Source organism: Oncorhynchus mykiss, chromosome 23 (genome assembly GCF_013265735.2).
Source record: "Oncorhynchus mykiss isolate Arlee chromosome 23, USDA_OmykA_1.1, whole genome shotgun sequence".
In the NCBI taxonomy this organism is placed as follows: Eukaryota; Metazoa; Chordata; class Actinopteri; order Salmoniformes; family Salmonidae; genus Oncorhynchus; species Oncorhynchus mykiss.
The window spans coordinates 23275471-23294753 of record NC_048587.1 but is presented as its reverse complement, the minus strand read 5'-3'; the positions used below and the strand labels follow the sequence as shown (position 1 = coordinate 23294753).

Genomic DNA, 19283 nt, shown 5'->3' with positions numbered 1-19283 from the left:
ACTGGAGCCTGTCCTGCTGTTTGTGGTGTGATGCGGTACTGGAACAAGAACCGAGAGAGCTTCGTTGTGATGGTTCCCCCAGTCATCTTTTTGAGCCCCTCTTTCAGTGTCTGCACAGCCCGCTCCACTAAGCCTTTCAAGGCCGGGTGAAACGGCGCGCTGCGGACATGGCAAATTCCGTTTCTCCACAATAATTCTTAGAGGGATAACGCATTAAGAAGGAAAGAAATAGTCTTAATCCATTCCTTACTTAGATGTACGTGTGTTTTTGGTATTTGATGTGAAACTGTTAGATATTACTGCACTGTCGGAGATAGAAGCACAAGCATTTCACTACACCCTCAATAACATCTGCTAAACATGTGTACATGACCAATATATTTGATTTTGATTTGACTTGAAGCAGGGTATGCTGTCTTATGTTTTTTTCCACTTTATTACTCAAAATGATGGCACCGACGCGACCACAACATATCATTGTGCAAAAGGCTGTGTTGGTTGGTGATACGGATTCAGACACTTCCTTTCACTTTGAAAGCGATGATGATGTAGAGGGGAGTGAAACAAGTAAACAGCAGATATTTGGTGGTAACGAAGTTTGATGCTGTGAAACTTGGGGAATAGCTCTCAGATTAGCAAGTCCTGTCATGATCACCAGGTTGATACAGGTGAGCACATCAGCGGTGGAGCATTGTTAAGCAGTAGGCTTATACTAACTTGTTGATGATTTTGTCTTGTTTCTACCAAAGTCATTTTATATGGAAAAGAACCAAGCTGCTTGGTATAGACAGCGAACTAGCTAGCTAACTGCCAGATTTTTCTGTCAGGCTAGCTAGAAAAGTTGTGGGATGTTAAATGTGTGCTGCGCTCATGAAGCGTGAAGCCGTCACTTTCACTACCTAACATTAGCCATACAGACAACCAGCTAGCTCTCCACGAAATAGTGTTTATCTGTTGGACTTGCTAGTTACAGATATTCATATTACTTCATTTTCCTATTAATTTGACAGCTTGCTTAGCTGACATGTTATGGTAAAAGCATACGCAGTGGCACTGAAATGATATCGACTTGCAGTGATAGTTGTTTACATAGGCAGCTAACAAGATTATTGTATCCTCCTGTTTCTACCAGTAACTAATTGGCTAACATTAGCAGGGAACGGTCAAACTTTAAACAATTGTTACCCAGATGAAAATTGGGGAGGGTCATGGTTTTTCAATTTCAGTCAGGGAAAGGGTTTAGTATTATTTTTTTAGTCCAGGGGAGGGTTATGTAATTTGTAACTGATTTACATGTCATATTATGTAATAAAATTGTCATAAAATGTAATATTGCTCAGGGTTTGAGAACGAGTTGCTTGTTGTAGTATCTCGATGTGTGCCCGTGATTCCCCTCATCCCTGATTCGCTGCTGGGCGCGCAATATCAAGTGTACCTAGTGTGGTCTCAATAAAATTATGTATAGCCTATAGTATACGCTATAGGCCTAGGCTATACAAAGAGCATACTCGGGGAAGCATTGGGCAAAGTTATATTTCTAAGAAAATGTACTTCCTTCCCAAGTTGTTTGCGCTGCTGGGATGGTGTACAGTACCAGTCAAAAGTTTGAACACACCTACTCATTCAAGGGTTTTTCTTTATTTCTTCATTGTAGAATAATAGTGAAGACATCAAATGTCATGTATTGTCATATTATGTCTTGTTCCTGTTCTTTCTCTTCACTCCGGCTCTCTCTGCTGGTCGTATTAGGTTACCTTCTCTTCCTCTCCTTCCCCCAGCTGTTCCTCATCTTCTCTAACTACCTCGTTCACCCTTTCCCCACCTGTTCCCTTTTTCCCTCTGATTAGGTCTCTATTTCTCTCTCTGTTCCTGCTTCTGTCTTTGTCAGATTCTCGTTTGAGTTTCTCATGCCAGAACCAAACTATCGTCTCGTTTGCTTCACCCTTGTCCTGTCCTGTTGGAATCTGCCTGTTCATCTGATGCTATGTGTGATCAGGTACCTCTGTCCTCTACGACCCGCGCCTACCCAGAGAGACCAGCAGTCTGTCGCCGCTAACCCAGCTATTCTCCTCTGCTGCTAAGAAGGGGACTCTAGCCCAGCTATTCTCCTCTGCTGCTAAGAAGGGGGACTCTTCTGTGAATATCAGAAGGACTTTATGATTCATTTGTCGCCCTCTCTGCGGGTTGTCTATTTTGCCATTATATACATCTGAAGAGGATCTATGTCTTCCCTGTGTTTTGACATTAAAGGACTCTGTTTTTGTTAAACCGCTTTTGGGTCCTCACTCACGTGCATAACATCAAAACTATGAAATAACACATATGGAATAATGTAGTAACCCAAAAAGTGTTAAACAAATAAAAATATGTTATATTTGAGATTCTTCAAAGTAGCCACCCTTTGCCTTGATGACAGCTTTGCACACTCTAGGCATTCTCTCAACCAGCTTCATGAGGAAGTCACCTGGAATGCATTTCAATTAACAGGTGTGCCTTGTTAAAAGTTAATTTGTGGAATGTCTTTCCTTCTTAATGCATTTGAGCCAATCAGTTGTGTTGAGACAAGGTAGGAGTGGTATACAGAAGATTGCCCGATCTGGTAAAAGACCAACTCCATATCAAGGCAAGAACAGCTCAAATAAGCAAAGTGAAACGACAGTCCATCAGATTAAGGTCTCTTCAAGTGCAGTCGCAAAAACCATCAAGTTCTATGATGAAACTGGTAACACTGTCTGTGATTTATTAAGAATTCATGGGATTAACCAGCATTGCTACAACAGCATTCTGCAGCGATATGCAATCCCATCTGCAATCCTACCTCCAAGCTGTGTATGGGCTATTTGACCAAGAAGGAGAGTAATGGAGTGCGAAATCAGATGATCTGGCTTCCACAATCACCCGACCTCAACCCAATTGAGAAGGTTTGGGATGAGTTGAACTGCAGAGTGAAGGAAAAACAGCAACAAGTGCTCAGCATATGTGGGAACTCCTTGGAACTGTTGGAAAAGCATTCCAGGTTAAGCTGGTTAAGAGAATGCCTAGAGTGCACAAAGCTGTCATCAAGGCAAAGAGTGGCAACTTCTATATATCAAATATTGGGAGTTGTTTTTGATTACTATATGATTCCATGTGTTATTTCATAGTTTTGATGTCTTCACTATTATTCTCCAATGTAGAAAATAGTTAAAAGAAAGAAAACCCTTGAATGAGTATGTGTGTCAACTTTTGACTGGTACTGTATTTAAAACTAGGTTACACTGCATTACACACTGCAATGGATTGGCATTCCCATTCATGAGCCCCGGCCTGCACTGCTGTTTCTGAAGTAAAGCCTTTTGCGCTGTGTACGGTGGCACTTAAGGAGGCAAGTCAAAGGCTTCTTCCAAAAATTATTTCTTTATTTGTTAAAAGAAAAAAAGAAAAAAGCAATATCTGTGTGCACGGACTAGGTCTACTGTTGTCCTGTTTAGTCTGAAAAGTTGACCGCGAAGAAGGACCGGAGGTAAGCTTGCGACCTTTATAATTGATTTTATTCAAAACAATATGTTTCGTTTCCCATAATGAATCCATCAGAGTTATTGTTCTCACAATAAGCCATATTTGAGTAATTTACGTCACTAACATTACTCTGAAGTGGCAGCCGCTGAGATGGACAGAGCATGGCTGCTGAAAGTAGTCTAATTCGAGAAGGCCTGATTCCTTTAAAGTCTTTGTTTTAAATTGACTTTAGGCTACTAACAACAAGAGGCCTTTGTGCTGAAACTATTTGTTCCTATTCAAGATGTAAGATGCAGGCCTACCTGTTTGACATATTAAATTATAGTCTACTATCCATAGATTTGGCAGCCAATTCCTTCAGTCCTTATGCACTCCTTTAAATATGTCAGTGTCAGTGAAGAGCTTGGTGTGTTAAGTTAAATGCAGGGCTCGCATTGAGGGGGGTATGTGAGGGTATTGTGGCTTTTGTTAAAGAAAATGGCTAAAACCATAGGCCTACCCCTTGTTAGCTTAAAATTTTACCTGATTATATAGAGCAATCTTTAGGTCTTTCATCCAAATTTTGCAACACAACTTCCCCAAACAATTTCACCCTTGGCAAACCCTCTCTGTGGATGAGGCAATGATCAAATTTGACAGGAGACAAAAGACATGTGTATTTTCTGTCCACAAATAGCTCAGGGGAGGAGTTGTTACTCATAATTTGAAAGGAGACCACTCCCTGGTGAAGTTTGAAGGACACAAAATAGGGTGTGTATCCAGAGTGGACGCAGGGCAAAGAGTGGGAGATGTGTAGAAACCTCTACGTGTTCTGTGCCACTTTGTAGGATGGGGCTGTGCTTCCAAAAGTTCCATGACATGTTGCAGGCTAAATGCAAATACTTAAATGAAATACTTAAGTGTGAAATATGAATTTGTCCTACAATCTTATAGGGAAATTGTGTACTTAAAAAAATGGTCTCTTAACAGTTTGTGTTTTGTATCTTATCTCTGTGTCTGTTATCAAATACTTGGTAAAGTTGGAATTTTTCTGTAATTTTTGTAATTTACTGAATTGTTGTCAAAGTTGGCAACTATTTATATATTTTTTTCATGCCTAGTCTGTACTAAGTCTTACTGAGAGAGGTTATCTACATTTTAAAATAGTTACAGAAGAAATAATCTTTGGCAATCCAAGAGCCTACTTTGTGTGGGTTTTGAAATACATTTTGGAATATGTTTGAAATATTTAAATTTAAATAATATTTTGAAGTTTAATATTTGGTACATTTTGACTGAGTAATTTTATCAAATTTGCGACAACTGAAATACTATAAAGGTTTTTCTTGTGTTGGGTGCTAATATATTTTTGATAGTGAGTGTCTACACAATTGAAGACAAAATTAATGTTATTCCTATTGACATGAATGTGGTGTCATATTAAGTTGTGCTTACTAAAACTAAGTTAAAACCTCTTGAGGTATAGGGGGCAGCATTTTCACTTTTGGATAAATAGCGTGCCCAATATCAACTTCCTGCTACTCAAGCCAGGAATATAAGATATGCATATTATTAGTAGATGGGGATAGAAAACACTCCGAAGTTTCTAAAACTGTTTGAATCATGTCTGTGAGTATAACAGAACTTATGTAGCAGGCAAAACCCTTAGGACTAACTGTTCAGAATTATTATTATTTTTGCCTCGGACTGTTCCCTCAATTATCTTTGCCATGGGATATTTGATAGGAACCTGTTTTCAGTTCCTACCACTTCCACTGGATGTCACCATTCTTGGGAATTTCGTTGAGGTTAGTCATTTGTGCAACGAAGAAGAAGCACATCCTGGAACAACGTTTCAATATTGAGAGTTGCGCAAGACGTAAAAAGGAGCATGGTTTGTTTACTTGCTGTATTGAATACAGATTGCCCCGTCTACAATTTGATCAATTATTAACGTTTAAAAATACCTAAAGTTGTATTACAAAAGTAGTTTGAAATATTTTGGCAAAGTTTATAGGCAACTTTTGAAATGTTTTGTAGTTTTTTTTTCTGGATCAAACACGCTTTATAAATTTACATTTTGGATATATATGGACAGAATTAATCGAACAAAAGGACCAATTGTGATGTTTATGGGACATATTGGAGTGCCAACAAAAGAAGCTCGTCAATGTTAATGCATGTTTTATATTTTATTTCAACGTTTTGTGTAGCGCCTGCAGGGTTGAAATATGCTACCCTCTTTATTGACATTGTGTTATCATCAGATAATAGCTTCTTATGCTTCCGCCGAAAAACTTTTTAAAATCTGACATGTTGGCTGGTGTAGCGAGTGTAGCTTTAAATGAGTATCTTACATGTGTGATTTAATGAATGTTAGATTTTATATCATTATTTGAATTTGCCGGCACTGCATTTTCCCTGTTTTTAAAAAAAAAATTTTTTTTTTACCATCATCTTTGAAATGCAAGAGAAAGGCCATAATGTATTATTCCAGCTCAGGCACAATTTAGATGTTGTCCCCTAGATGGCAGCAGTGTATGTGCTACATTTTATACTGATCAAATGAACCATTGCATTTCTGTTCAAAATGTTGTATCATGACTGCCCAAATGTAACTAATTGGTATATTAATAACATTTCAAGTCCATAACTGTGCACTCTCCTCAAACAATAGCATGGTAAAATCAGATATGTCTATGTCCTGGGAAATGTTGTTATTACTTACAACATCATGCTAATCACATTAGCGGACAATATCTCAACTGTCCCAAAGGGTGGGAGACCGATCTGTAGAGACTTGTAATTGTAATTTGTTCTTCATTTTTTACATATGTCTGTTTGTTTGTTTGTTTGAAATGCGTTTTATCTTGAAAATTCTCAGTAATCTTAAGCAGCATTCTAGAATTCTATTGAGGTCTAAATGGTTAAAGTTCCAAACTACAGTACAAGCGGCCTCAGGATATAGGCCTTTTCATGTAGTCCACGATCAGCTCTTTTGTCTTGCTCACATTGAGGGAGAGGTTGTGGTTCTGGCACCACACTGACAGTTCTCTGACCTCCTCCCTATAGGCTGTCTCATCGTTGTCGGTGATCAGGCCTACCACTGTTGTGTCATCAGCAAACGTAATGATGGTGTTGGAGTCGTGTTTGGCCACGCAGTCGAGGGTGAACAAGAAATACAGGAGGGGACTTAATACACACCACTGAGGGGCCCTAGTGTTAAGGATCAGCGTGGCAGACGTATTGTTGCCTACTCTTACCACCTGGGGCGGCCCGTCAGGAAGTACAGGATCCAGTTGCAGAGGGAGGTGTTTAGTCCCAGAGTCCTTAGCTTAGTGATGAGCTTCGTGGGCACTCTGGTGTTGAGCTGTAGTCAACGAATAGCATTCTCACATGGGTGTTCCTTTTGTCCAGGTGAGAACGGGTGATGTGGAGTACGATTGAGATTGCGTCATTTGTGGACCAGCCTTTCAAAGCACTTCATGGCTACCGACATGAGTGCCACGGGGCGGTAATCATTTAGGCAGGTTACCTTCACTTCCTTGGACACAGGGACTTAGTTGGTCTGCTTGAAACATGTAGTTATTACAGACTATGTCAGGGAGAGTTTGAAAATGTCAGTGAAGACACTTGACAGTTGGTCCGCGCATGCTTTGAGTACACGTCCTGGTAATCCATCTGGCCAGGGTCTTTGTTAATGTTGACCATGTTTAAAGGTTTTGTACACATCGGCCACTGAGAGCATTATCACATAGTCATCAAGAACAGCTGGTGCTCACGTGCATGCTTCAGTGTTGCTTGCCTCAAAGTGGCATTTAGCTCATCTGGTAGGCTTGAAAGGCATTTAGCTCATCTGGTAGGCTCGCGTCACTGGGAAGCTCGCGTCTGGGTTTCCCTTTGTAGTCCATAATAGTTTTCAAGCCCTGCAACATCTGACGAGTGTCAGAACCGGTGTAGTAGGATTCAATCTTAATCCTGTATTGACGCTTTGCTTGTTTGATGGTTCGTCTGAGGGCATAGCGGGATTTCTTATAAGCGTCCAGATTAGTCTCCCGCTCCTTGAAAGCGGCAGCTCTAGCCTTTAGCTTGCTGCAGGTGTTGCCTGTAATCCATGGCTTCTGGTTGGGATATGTACATACAGTCACTGTGGGGAAGATGTCGTCGATGCACTTATTGATGAAGCCAATGACTGAGGTGGTGTATTCCTCAATGCAGTAATGTAGTGTAGCATCCGCGTCATCTGACCAGTTCCGTTTTGAGCGAGTCTCTGTAAGGAGATCCTCGCCCTGAGCTCGCCTACATTATTATCCAGGGACTGAACAGTAGCGAGTAATATACTTGGAAGCGGTGGATGGTATGCACGCCGCTTGAGTCTGAATAGGACCCCACTCTTTCTACCTCTACTCCGACGTCACCATTTTGGTGCAGCCCCCGGAATGAATAGAGCTACACAAAGGATCCAGATCAGGGAAGTCAAATTTCTGCTCAAAATTCTGGTGAGTGACTGCAGATCTAATATCCGAAAGTCATTTCCGGCTGTAGGTATTACAGTTTTTTCCAACTGCTTACACACAAAATCTTTTCATGTCACACGATTTTTGAAACTTCTCACTCAGTGCAAAACTACACACCAAATATCCAAAACCATAACCTATTTCTCAGCCTTTGACTCAGTTGTCAATTGCATAAAACACTTTTTTCAAAACACTACACACAATTCTCTACCTAAAACACAAAAATCTAACAGGAAGTGACTTGCTTTCCTTTTCCAAACACAACCAATCAAAATGCTACACTTACTCACCAGGTCACACACACACTCCTCACATGTGCAAACACTAATTGCTTAACTGATGACTAACCAATCACTGCTTTACTGTAGTATGGGCCTATTAATAGGTCAAAGGTCAGATTACCTGTTTTGAACAATCGATGCCAACAATGGACAGAGAGCAAGAGGAGTAGGAGGGAGAGGAAGAGGAAGAAGAGGACGAGGGCAAAGAAGAGAAGGAAGGAGAGCCTGTTGATCATGTGATCAACCACAGTTTGGCCATGAGTCGATTTACAGTGGCGTCCATAATTCGAACCTTCAGAAATGAGAGCAGGTATGCAACTATCTAATGACTATTTAAGCATTACAGTAATGTACTGTAAAATACGTATGACTGCATAGTATTGCATAAACATTTGTAACTCTAAGCCATCCATTTACTGCACTGCATTGAATGAATGAGGTTGGTTATCATGCTGTACAAAAAAATGTTGTACATTGTTTACAGTTCCTATGTTGAACACATACTGTGTTTTGAATTCTGTACACAGTAGAAATGCAAAGCCATCATGGAGGACGAGGACACTTGTTTACAGATGTACAAGAGACTGCAATTATAAATATGGTTTTGGCCAACAGTGCAATTAGGATTTGATCGATAAGAGAGCATATCTCGAATAATGATACCATATTTAACAACATCAATGCTGTAAGCCTGTCGACCATACAAAGCATCCTCCAACGGCACCGAGTGACGATGAAACAACTTTACAACGTGCCATTTGAGAGAAACTCTGACAGAGTCAAGAATATGCGACATGACTTTGTAGAGGTATGTATGCAACACTACTTCCAGTACTTCAGACATAGCATATTTACTCATCTGTCTATATTTTTGTCTGTTACAGAGAGTATCGGAGCTGGATGCCCATGTAATTCACCATGAATTTATTTATGTGGATAAGGTTGGCTTCAACCTCACCAAAACCAGGCGCCGCGGAAGAAATGTAATAGGACAGAGGGCACTTACCAATGTCCCTGGACAGCGTGGGGGTAATATAATTATGTGTGCTGCCATCACTCAAAACGGGGTCCTCCATCACAATGCCACACTGGGTCCGTACAACACCGGCCATATGCTCACTTTTCTGGATGCAATTTATCACAATGCTTGTCCCTGATCCAGATCAGGAGCCTGCTAGATTTGTGGTTTTATGAGACAATGTTAGTTTTCACCGGGCTGTTCTGGTTTGCCACCCATTCACAATTTGAAGTTTTGTACCTACCCCCATATTCACCTTTTCTAAATCCCATAGAGGAATTCTTCTCAGCCTGGCGCTGGAAAGTGTATGATCGCCAACCCTATTCCCACATGCTGCTTCTCCAGGCAATGGAGGATGTGTGGGGACATAGAGGTTGCCTCTGTCCAAGGTTGGATACGCCATGCTAGGAGATACTTCCCTCGATGTTTGCCAAGAGAAAATGTATCTTGTGATGTGGACGAAGTATTGTGGCCAGACCCAGGCCAGAGAAGAGATTAAGTGTAGTTTAGCACTTGTGATGTTGTTGGAAACAACTGTAATACAAGAAGCGTTCTGAGAGGATAATGTAAGAAATAACACTGAAAAAAACAACATACTGCAAAGTTAGTAGCTTGAAACAGGGCGACCGTGTCTGTCGGCACCATCTTGTTTAAAGTATACATTAGGGAATTGGCTTAATGTGGAGGTGTATGTGTATGTATTTTTGTTTTGAAGTATATGCACCTGTATGTGTTTCCAGGCTTGCTAAATGAATTAAGCATGAATAACTGCACAGATATGGATACAAATAACACTGGAGATGACATAATCCAGAGGTGATGTATGTGTGAAGCAGTGAAGGAGTGGATGGATGAGGGCAGCCTACTGTATGATAGTGTCTATAGTACAACTCAGAGATGCTGCCATTAAACCTCAGTCAAAACAAAACGCATTTGGTATCTAATTATCCATGTCAAATTAAACATTAAATCATGAGTAGCCGTTATTTGAATGCTGAGGTGAACATCTTAATTCACAACACCACAATACCCTCGATTTCTAGGCTACGCCTCAGTGCCTTGCTCTCCAGCTAATTGCACTTACACTCTTATTCTGACATTTGACAAGGCAGTACAGTCAGGGGGATAATTTTCCCTCTTCAGACAAGGCCTGCATTCACAGGGCTGTTTAATAAGTGGTTGGATAAATAGATGGGTGATCAACTGCCACATCCGAAGAGAAAGCAATCTGTTGATTTCTGATAAGATGGTGTCAATTTTCTTCATTGAGAATTCAGTTAATTAATCTTGAATAAAGAGGATGAAGCATACGGTGCCTTCAGAATGTATTCGCACCTCTTGCCTTTTTCCACATTTTGTTGTGTTACAGCCTGAATATAAAATGTATTAAATTTAGATTTTGTGTTACTGGCCTACACACAACACCCCATAATGTCAAAGTGGAATTAGGTTTTTAGAAATGTCTTGAGTCAATAAGTATTCAACCCCTTTGTTATGGCAAGCCTAAATAAGTTCAGAAGTAAATATTTGCTAAACAAGTCACACTATAAGTTGCAAGGACTCATTCCATGATTTTGTAAGGACTACTTCATCTGTCTCCCACACATATAATTATCTGTAAGGTCCCTCAGTTGAGCAGTGAGTTTCAAACACAGATTCAGTCACATAGACCAAGGAGGTTTTCCAATGTCTCGCAAAGAAGGGCACCTATTGATTATATGGGTAAAAATAAAAATGCAGACATTGAATATTCCTTTGGTCATGGTGAAGTTATTAAATACACTTTGGATGATGTATCAATACACCCATCTGCTCCAAATATACCGGCGTCCTTCCTCAATCAATAGCCGGAGAGGAAGGACACCGCTCAGGGATTTCACAATCAGCCCAAGGTGACTTTTGGTCACCTTTCGGTCCCTGTCCCAATGCTTTTAACCACTAGGCTACAGCATCCATTCCCACATTCATGATTGTCAACGGAAGAGGCAAGTGCAGAATCTTAAATTCTTGCAGTTCAACCTCCAGTTACTGCTAGTGGTTTGAACACTGTGCTTGACAATGCCTGCCAAACGGTAAATAATGGCAAATTATCAAATACATAAAACAATGTTAAACATAAAGACATTTCAGAAAAAGGGGATCTAATTCTGCCCTGGACATGATTCAAAATGTCATAATGGTGTTTAGAAGCTTTAGAGAGAGGAAAGAGAAACACCAAAAGAGAAAGTATCTAATTCTGCACGGAACAGGACTAGAAACACAAACATATTGTTATATTTTCTGTTAGTTCTCCCAGTACCTGGGAAGGTGTTGCACGATACTTGATTTAGTGGTGTTGTGTTCCATGTAATGTTTCAAAACATCTCAGGATGATGTGTTTCAATACTCCAGTCAAGTTCAAGTTTCGTCTCCTTCAAGTTTGTGGCAGCTCAGTTGCCACTAGTTGTGTTGTACAAAGCACTTAATTTTAACACTGTGCTATTAGCCTGCCTTAATTCATGTAGTCTAGTCACCCCACATTTCTCATTTCCAAAATTACTGGGGGATAAAAAATAGATTAAGGCTGATTTTATATTTATGTTAATGTAGCCTAAGGCTTAATGAGGCAACATTGGCCTAGATATTATGTAACAAAATAAATTATACAGATCAACTTAATTGAAGGTCATCTGAAAAACAAAACAAATAGGCAAAGGCATACTTCAAATAACAGGCTACATATTTTAAATGTTTTAACTGAAGTCATATCAAGTATTTATGTTGATAAAATCATAGCCAAAATAGGATTTTTTTAAATATTCTATGCAATATAAATAAAAATAAGAAACATGAGCATTTAAAAAAAAAGTGGAGTTGAGTGACAAACACTGGACATGTTCATCAATGCAAATGATTGGCTTGATGGGAATATCGAATCGACAGCCCATCATTAGCCTACATTATGCACATTTTCTGCAACATTGTAGCCTAACATGTCTTACCTTCCGCGCACTATGAAACCCGTGCTCTGTTGCAAGTTGGTGCGCTTCATCATGTGCACCTTCATGCAACTGAACCAAGAGATGATTTGTGAAGATCCCATCGACTGTGGCGTGTGTCGCAAGAAACAGTGCTTTTAGTAATATCAATACAACTGCTGTCCCATATGTGAGAGAACCAATCATCATTTCTAGCTTGTATCAAGGTGCCTGTCGAAGTGAATTCTGTGTGCGGGATGCTCCTTTGAAGAGATGTATGATTCAGTCCTTTTGGGAATACATCTCCTCTGCAGCGGAGGGCTAGTGGAAGTTGGCGATGCTACGAGACGATTCGATGGATGATTGTGTACCAAACCTGCATCCTCAGCTCTCTCTCCTCCTTCATCTATCATTTATCAGCCCCTCTGTTCGGGTCCTCTATTCGTGACGTTCCACCAATCGGCTCCGGCGGGTGTGTCTCCCTCCTCTCTCTCTCCGCTCTGGTGCGTTTTGGAAGAGAGGAATGTTCGCACTTTCGAGCGCACGAGGACACTTTCAGGACCCTGGAGAATTCCTTCTCTGGTCAGAAATTGTGCTAAGCACACTAGCGCGGCAGACAAGGAAAGTCCTGAATAGAAACACCTACAGCAACTAGGTCTATATTGTGCTCCTCAAATAACTTTGTGTATGATTTCTTGTGTTATTAGACTGTGTGGTGTGCAGAAAAATACACGTGTCCAAGTACAGCACCAGGCATAAACATTGGCTATATATGCTGTAGACTTTGTAGCGTTGGGCATAGAAAAAACGGTGCCTCAATTATTTATTTCATGCACAACGATATAGACTGTAGCCTATACTTGAATGGACAACATATTTCACTGCTGTATGGTGGTATTAATGTGCTGTAGTCTCTATTTCGGCAGCTGGTTCACAGACACTATTATACTGTAACAAAGACTGTGTTGAGAAGCAAAATTAAACAAAGAAAACATGTAATCAAATTTGGGAGTTTTACATTGAGCCAATCTGATACCCAAGTCGTTTCTAAATATTGTGGTGCAAATGTGTGTGGAGAGAATTTGTGAATGTGTGTCTGGGATTGGGCTCCCAGATTCAGACATGATATGTTCCTTTTTCTCTGCTTGCTGTATGATGGGTATGAGGCTATCTTCTTCTGTGTGAAATGAACCAGAAAATACCGTTCAGGTCTCTAAAGGGGGCATTGGTTGGAGGTATGGACCCAAAGCAAACCAGGGTACAGGTCTTTGAGTCTAACACAATACCATGTAGCATAAAACCTTGTCTTTTCACACAAGCAGCTATGAACATTTGGTTGTTTTCATTACATGTTCTTGCAAGGATCGTGTCTGGCACCATTGTGATCTACCCATCAATAGAGCAGATCTTTGCAGGTCCGTGACTCTTTATAACCGTGGGAGATCAGACATTGGTGCTCCTTTGGCACTGTAATCAACAGGAGAATAGAGATGATGTGAGGAGCTTCAAAACAACAGTCAAAGTAATGTTTTTCACTATATCCGTAATATTATTCCAGAGCTGTGTTGTACACAACATGCTGTAGATCTATTACATCCTACACTGCTTTATAAAAGGCAACATCTCACATTATGACTGCCCCTGAAAAAGTAGATTTTCTCAAAGAGAAAGCATTATCTGCTGAGTATGTTTGGGGATATTTGGAAATGAACCAATACCAAACAGCAAGTTATCTTATTATTACGTCTCTCATTACAATTCACAGACACAATCTTGAATAAGGGCAAGCCAAAATGTGTGTCATCATTCTCAATTTAAGGATTCCATGATATCTGTACCAGTATTTCTCTCAGGTACAGTGGCCTCATCTCAAAGGTGTATCTGAGGATGGAAACAGCGAAACTAGACATGAGTCATCTTGGACTGCTTTCATTTTCTTATTTCTTTGTTTTTTATATTATAGCATTACACGTGTTTTCTATCACTTAGAGTAAAGCTGTGTCAATTACAGTTACTAACATGCCAGATAAAGGTTTGGCATGATGGATCATGCAAGGGAATACCTATACAGTAGTATCCTCCCCAGAGACTGGCCTGATATCATCATGGAAAAAGACATAGATCCTACTAATGAGATGCGTTTTTATATAACATTATCTTCTCCAGTAATCAGTTTTTCCATTCTCCCTGAAGACTCCCTCCCACACACCTGCTTTTCTTTACAGTGGTGAGACAATTATTTATTTAGCCAGGCAAGGTAAGCATCCTTATTTCTTCCTGCGGCAAAGAAAACTAAGTCACAAACTAGGCACACCAGGCATCTGCAAATCAATGTTGACAAACGCAGAGGTCAGAACATTCTGTTTTGCAGGTCTTAAATAGCAAATATTTGACCATTTTGTCACACAAATTGTCACTTTTTTGTTTCTCATTAAAATACTGAATCCATCAATCAAATCCATTACTCCATTATATGAAATGGCTATTTGATTGTAATAAAAAAAAAACAATACAAAGCTCAATAAACATTGTGTGGGGGTGTTCATTTCAGTCGCATAGTCAGAAATTACCATGTGGCTGGGCATGAGTAAAATTTACTGGGCCAACACTTCCAAGCAAAATACAGCAAAAACACCCAAATATATTTAAAATAAAATTTGTGCAATCACATTACATCATTTAACACATAACATAGGATAAATGTGACCAAAAAACACCACACATGTCCCTTGGCAAATGAGCCCATTATTAGGCCTATTGCCAACACCGCTGACAGAACCGGCAGACTGTCCGAGTCCAACCGTAAACAAACCAAATTAAATATACAACATAATAGAGTTTCATGTTTGTGGAAGCAGCTCAGCCCAGAATGTTGCGTTGACACTGACATCGTGTGACAGGGTGTCATGAAGACTCATGATGGATGTGACTATAAGAAGTGTTTCAAGGCCAGGTAGAAGAGATTGCACAAAATAAAAGTTGTTCACATGATAAAAAATGTTGCCAGAGGAGAGGGTAAATTCTCCATGCAATTTGTTTCACTTTGTTCTGCTGATTGATTCAGCACACTGCTCAGCTAGCTAAGTAGCTAGCTAGATAGCTAACATTTGAAATGCACCTCTGTCCTATCTATCTAGCTAGGACATGTTAGCTACCCAGCTAGCGAGAATGAGGTAAAACCTCAAAAGCTCCCTCTGCAACTGGATCCTGAACTTCCTTACGGGCCAGGGGGTAAGGGTAGACAACAACACATCTGTCACGCTGATCCTCAACACGGGGACCCCCGAGGGGTGCGTGATTAGTCCCCTCCTATAGTCCAGGTTCACCCACGACTGCCTGGCCAAGCATGACACCAACACCATCATTACGTTTGCTGACGACAAAACAGTGGTAGGCCTGATCACCGACAACGATGAGACAGCCTATAGGGAGGAGGACAGAGACCTGGCAGTGTGGCACACTGCCAGGACAACAACCTCTCCCACAATGTGAGCAAGACAATGGAGCTGACCGTGGACTACAGGAAAGGGAGGGCCAAACACGACCCCATTCACATCGACGGAGCTGTAGTGGAGCTGGTTGAGAGATTCAAGTTCCTTGGTGTCCACATTACCAACAAGCTATAATGGTCCAAACACACCAAGACAGTCGTGAAGAGGGCCCTTTCCCCCTCAGGAGACGGAATAGATTTGACATTGGTCCCCAGATCCTCAAAAAGTTCTACAGCTGCACCATTGAGAGCATCCTGACCGGATACATCACCGCCTGGTATGGCAACTTGGCATCCAACCGTAAGGTGCTACAGAGGATGGTGCAACCACTCTGGTGGTTTCAACCACTCCACAAATTTGTTGATAACAAACTATAGTTTTGGCAAGTTGATTAGGACACAAGTCATTTTCCAACAATTATTTACAGACATATTATTTCACTTATAATTCACTGTATCACAATTCCAGTGGGTCAGAAGTTTACATACACTAACTTTACTGTGCCTTTAAACAGCTTGGAAAAATACAGAAAATGATGTCATGACTTTAGAAGCTTCTGATAGGCTAGTTGACATAATTTGAGTCAACAGAAGGTGTACATGTGGATGTATTTCAAGGCCTACCTTCTAACTCAGTGCCTCTTTGCTTGACATCATGGGAAAATCAAAAGAAATCAGAAAATAAAATTGTAGACCTCCACAAGTCTGCTTCATCATTGGGAGCAATTTCCAAATGCCTGAAGGTACCACGTTCACCTGTACAAACAATAGTCTGCAAGTATAAACACCATGGGACCACGCAGCCGTCATACCACTCAGGAAGGAGACGCGTTCTGTCGCCTAGAGATGAATGTTTGTTGGTGCAAAAGGTACAAATCAATCCCAGAACAACATCAAAGGACCTTGTGAAGATGCTGGAGGAAACAGGTACAAAAGTATCTATATCCACAGTAAAACGAGTCCTATATCGACATAACCTGAAAGGCCGCTCAACAAGGAAGAAGCCACTGCTACAAAACCACTATAAAAAAGCGAGACTACGGTTTGCAACTGCACATGGGGACAAAGATCGGACTTTTTGGAGAAATGTCCTCTGGTCTGATGAAACAAAAATAGAACTGTTTAGCCATAATGACCATTGTTAAATTAGAAGGAAAAAGGGGGCGGGCTTGCAAGCCAAAGAACACCATCCCAACCGTGATTCACGGGGGTGGCAGCATCATGTTGTGGGGGTGCTTTGCTGCAGGAGGGACTGGTGCTTCTTCAGGAAGGAAAATTATGTGGATATATTGAAACAACATCTCAAGACATCAGTCAGGAAGTTAAAGCTTGGTCGCAAATAGGTCTTCGAAATTAACAATGACCCCAAGCATACTTCTAAAGTTGTGGCAAAATGGCTTAAGGACAACAAAGTCAAGGTATTGGAGTGTTCATCACATGGCCCTGACCTCAATCCTATAGACGATTTGTGGGCAGAACTGAAAAAGCGTGTGCGAGCAAGGAGGCCTACAAACATGACTCAGGTACACTTGGTCTGTCAGGAGGAAATGGCCAAAATTCACCCAACTTATTGTGGGAAGCTTGTGGAAGGCTACCCGAAACATTTGACCCAAGACAAACAATTTAAAGGCAATAATACCAAATACTAATTGACTGTATGTAAACTTCTGACCCACTGGGAATGTGATGAATGAAATAAAAGCTGAAATAAATATTTTTGGAAATCTGACACAGCGGTTGCATTAAGGAGAAGTGTATCTTTAATTCTATGTAAAACACTTGTATCTTTCATCAACATTTATGATTAATATTTCTGTAAATTAATGTGGCTCTCTGCAAAATCACTGGATGTTTTGGAGGCAGAACATTACTGAACATAACGCTCCAATGTAAACTGAGATTTTTGGATATAGATATGAACTTTATCAAACAAAAAAAACATCCATGTATTGTGTAACATGAAGTCCTATGAGTGCCATCTGATGAAGATCATCAAAGTTTAGTGATTCATTTTATCTCTATTTCTGCTTTTTGTGACTCCTCTCTTTGGCTGGAAAATGGCTGTATGTTTTTGTGACTAGGCGCTGTCCTCAGATAATCGCAATGTATGCTTTCGCCGTAAAGCCTTTTGAAATCGGACACTGTGGTTGGATGAACAAGAAGTTTATATTTAAAATGGTGTATAACACTTGTATGTTTGAGGAACTTTAATTATGACATTTCTGTTGTTTGAATTTGGCACCCTGCACTTTCACTGGATGTTGGTCAGGTGGGACGGTAGCATCCCATCTAGCCCAGAGAGATTTTAATAGCGGGAAGTACCAGATTTTCTCGCATAGTCTGTATTTCAAGTAAGGCTTCTCTCAGAAACATGTTTCCTTTTTTAAGTTCTTTAACGTCCGTTTCAATGGTTTCAATGTTATTGACTACCTTTTCAGCTTGTTTGTTTCTTTCTCCATTGTCATAGTGGAGCTGTCACTACTTTCTTTTCACACACGCCTTGAAAGCTATTGCGTTATTTAAAAAATAATAATTTAACTAGGCAAGTCAGTTAAGAACAAATTCTTATTTCCAATGACGGCCTACGCCGGCCAAACGCGGACGATGCTAGGCCAATCATGTCCCTATGGGACGCCCAATTACGGCCGGATGTGATGCAGCCTGGATCGAACCAGGGACTGCAGTGACACCTCTTGCACTGAGATGCAGTGCCTTAGACCGTTGCGCCACTCGGGAGCCCAAAAAGGCTACCAAGGCAGCCAAGCCCAAAGCAGCCAAGCCCAAGGCAGCCAAGGCCAAGAAGGAGTAAACATATTACAAACAGTGTTCTACTCTACACGTTACTGTAGGTTTGTGTGTGTGTGTGTGTGCACCTGTGTTTTTTTCAAGGGCATGATGTCCCCTGGCTTTCTCAGATTCTACATGGCCTCATTTTGGGTTTACCCTTCAGACACCACCCTCTGTCCATCTGTCTGTGGGTCTGATGGAAATGAGAAACAGAAGGTGCACTAACAGAAGAGGCTCTTAGCCTGGTCACTGTCTCCTACTGGTCACTGTCTCTCTGTGACTCAGGACCTACCTGACCATGTCACGGGCTAGCACTGGATGGTAGCAAACACTATAAGCTCTCCAATGTACACTGAGTGTGAAAAACATTAGGAACTCCATCCAAATATTGAGTTGCACCCCCTTTTGCCCTCAGAGCATATTTAATTTGTTGGGGCATGGACTCTGCAAGGTGTCGAAAGCGTTCGACAGGGATGCTGGCCCCTGTTGATTCCAATGCTTTCCACAGGTATGTCAAGTTGGCTGGATTAACTTTGGGTGGTGGACCATTCTTGATACACAGGGAAATGCTGAGCATGAAAAAACCAGCAGCGTTGCAATTCTTGACATGCTCAAACCGGTGCGCCTGGCACCTACTACCATACCGCTTTCAAAGGCACTTAAATATTTTGTCTTGCCCATTCACGCTCTGAATGGCACACATACACAATCCATGTCTCAATTGTCTCAAGACTTAAAAATCCTTATTTAACCTGT

General features: G+C 40.8%; 1 protein-coding gene across 1 annotated transcript in view; it reads right to left on the bottom strand.

Annotated features, from left to right (window-relative positions):
• The window catches only part of LOC110502463 (neuroendocrine convertase 2-like), a 62047-nt gene extending 49384 nt beyond the window's left edge, over positions 1 to 12663 (bottom strand). The window contains exon 1 of the mRNA XM_021580490.2: positions 12275 to 12663. Within this exon, the coding sequence (XP_021436165.1) occupies positions 12275 to 12460 (186 nt within the window). The 5' untranslated portion in view covers positions 12461 to 12663. The remainder of the gene's footprint in view (positions 1 to 12274) is intronic.
• Between the last annotated feature and the right edge of the window lie 6620 nt (positions 12664 to 19283).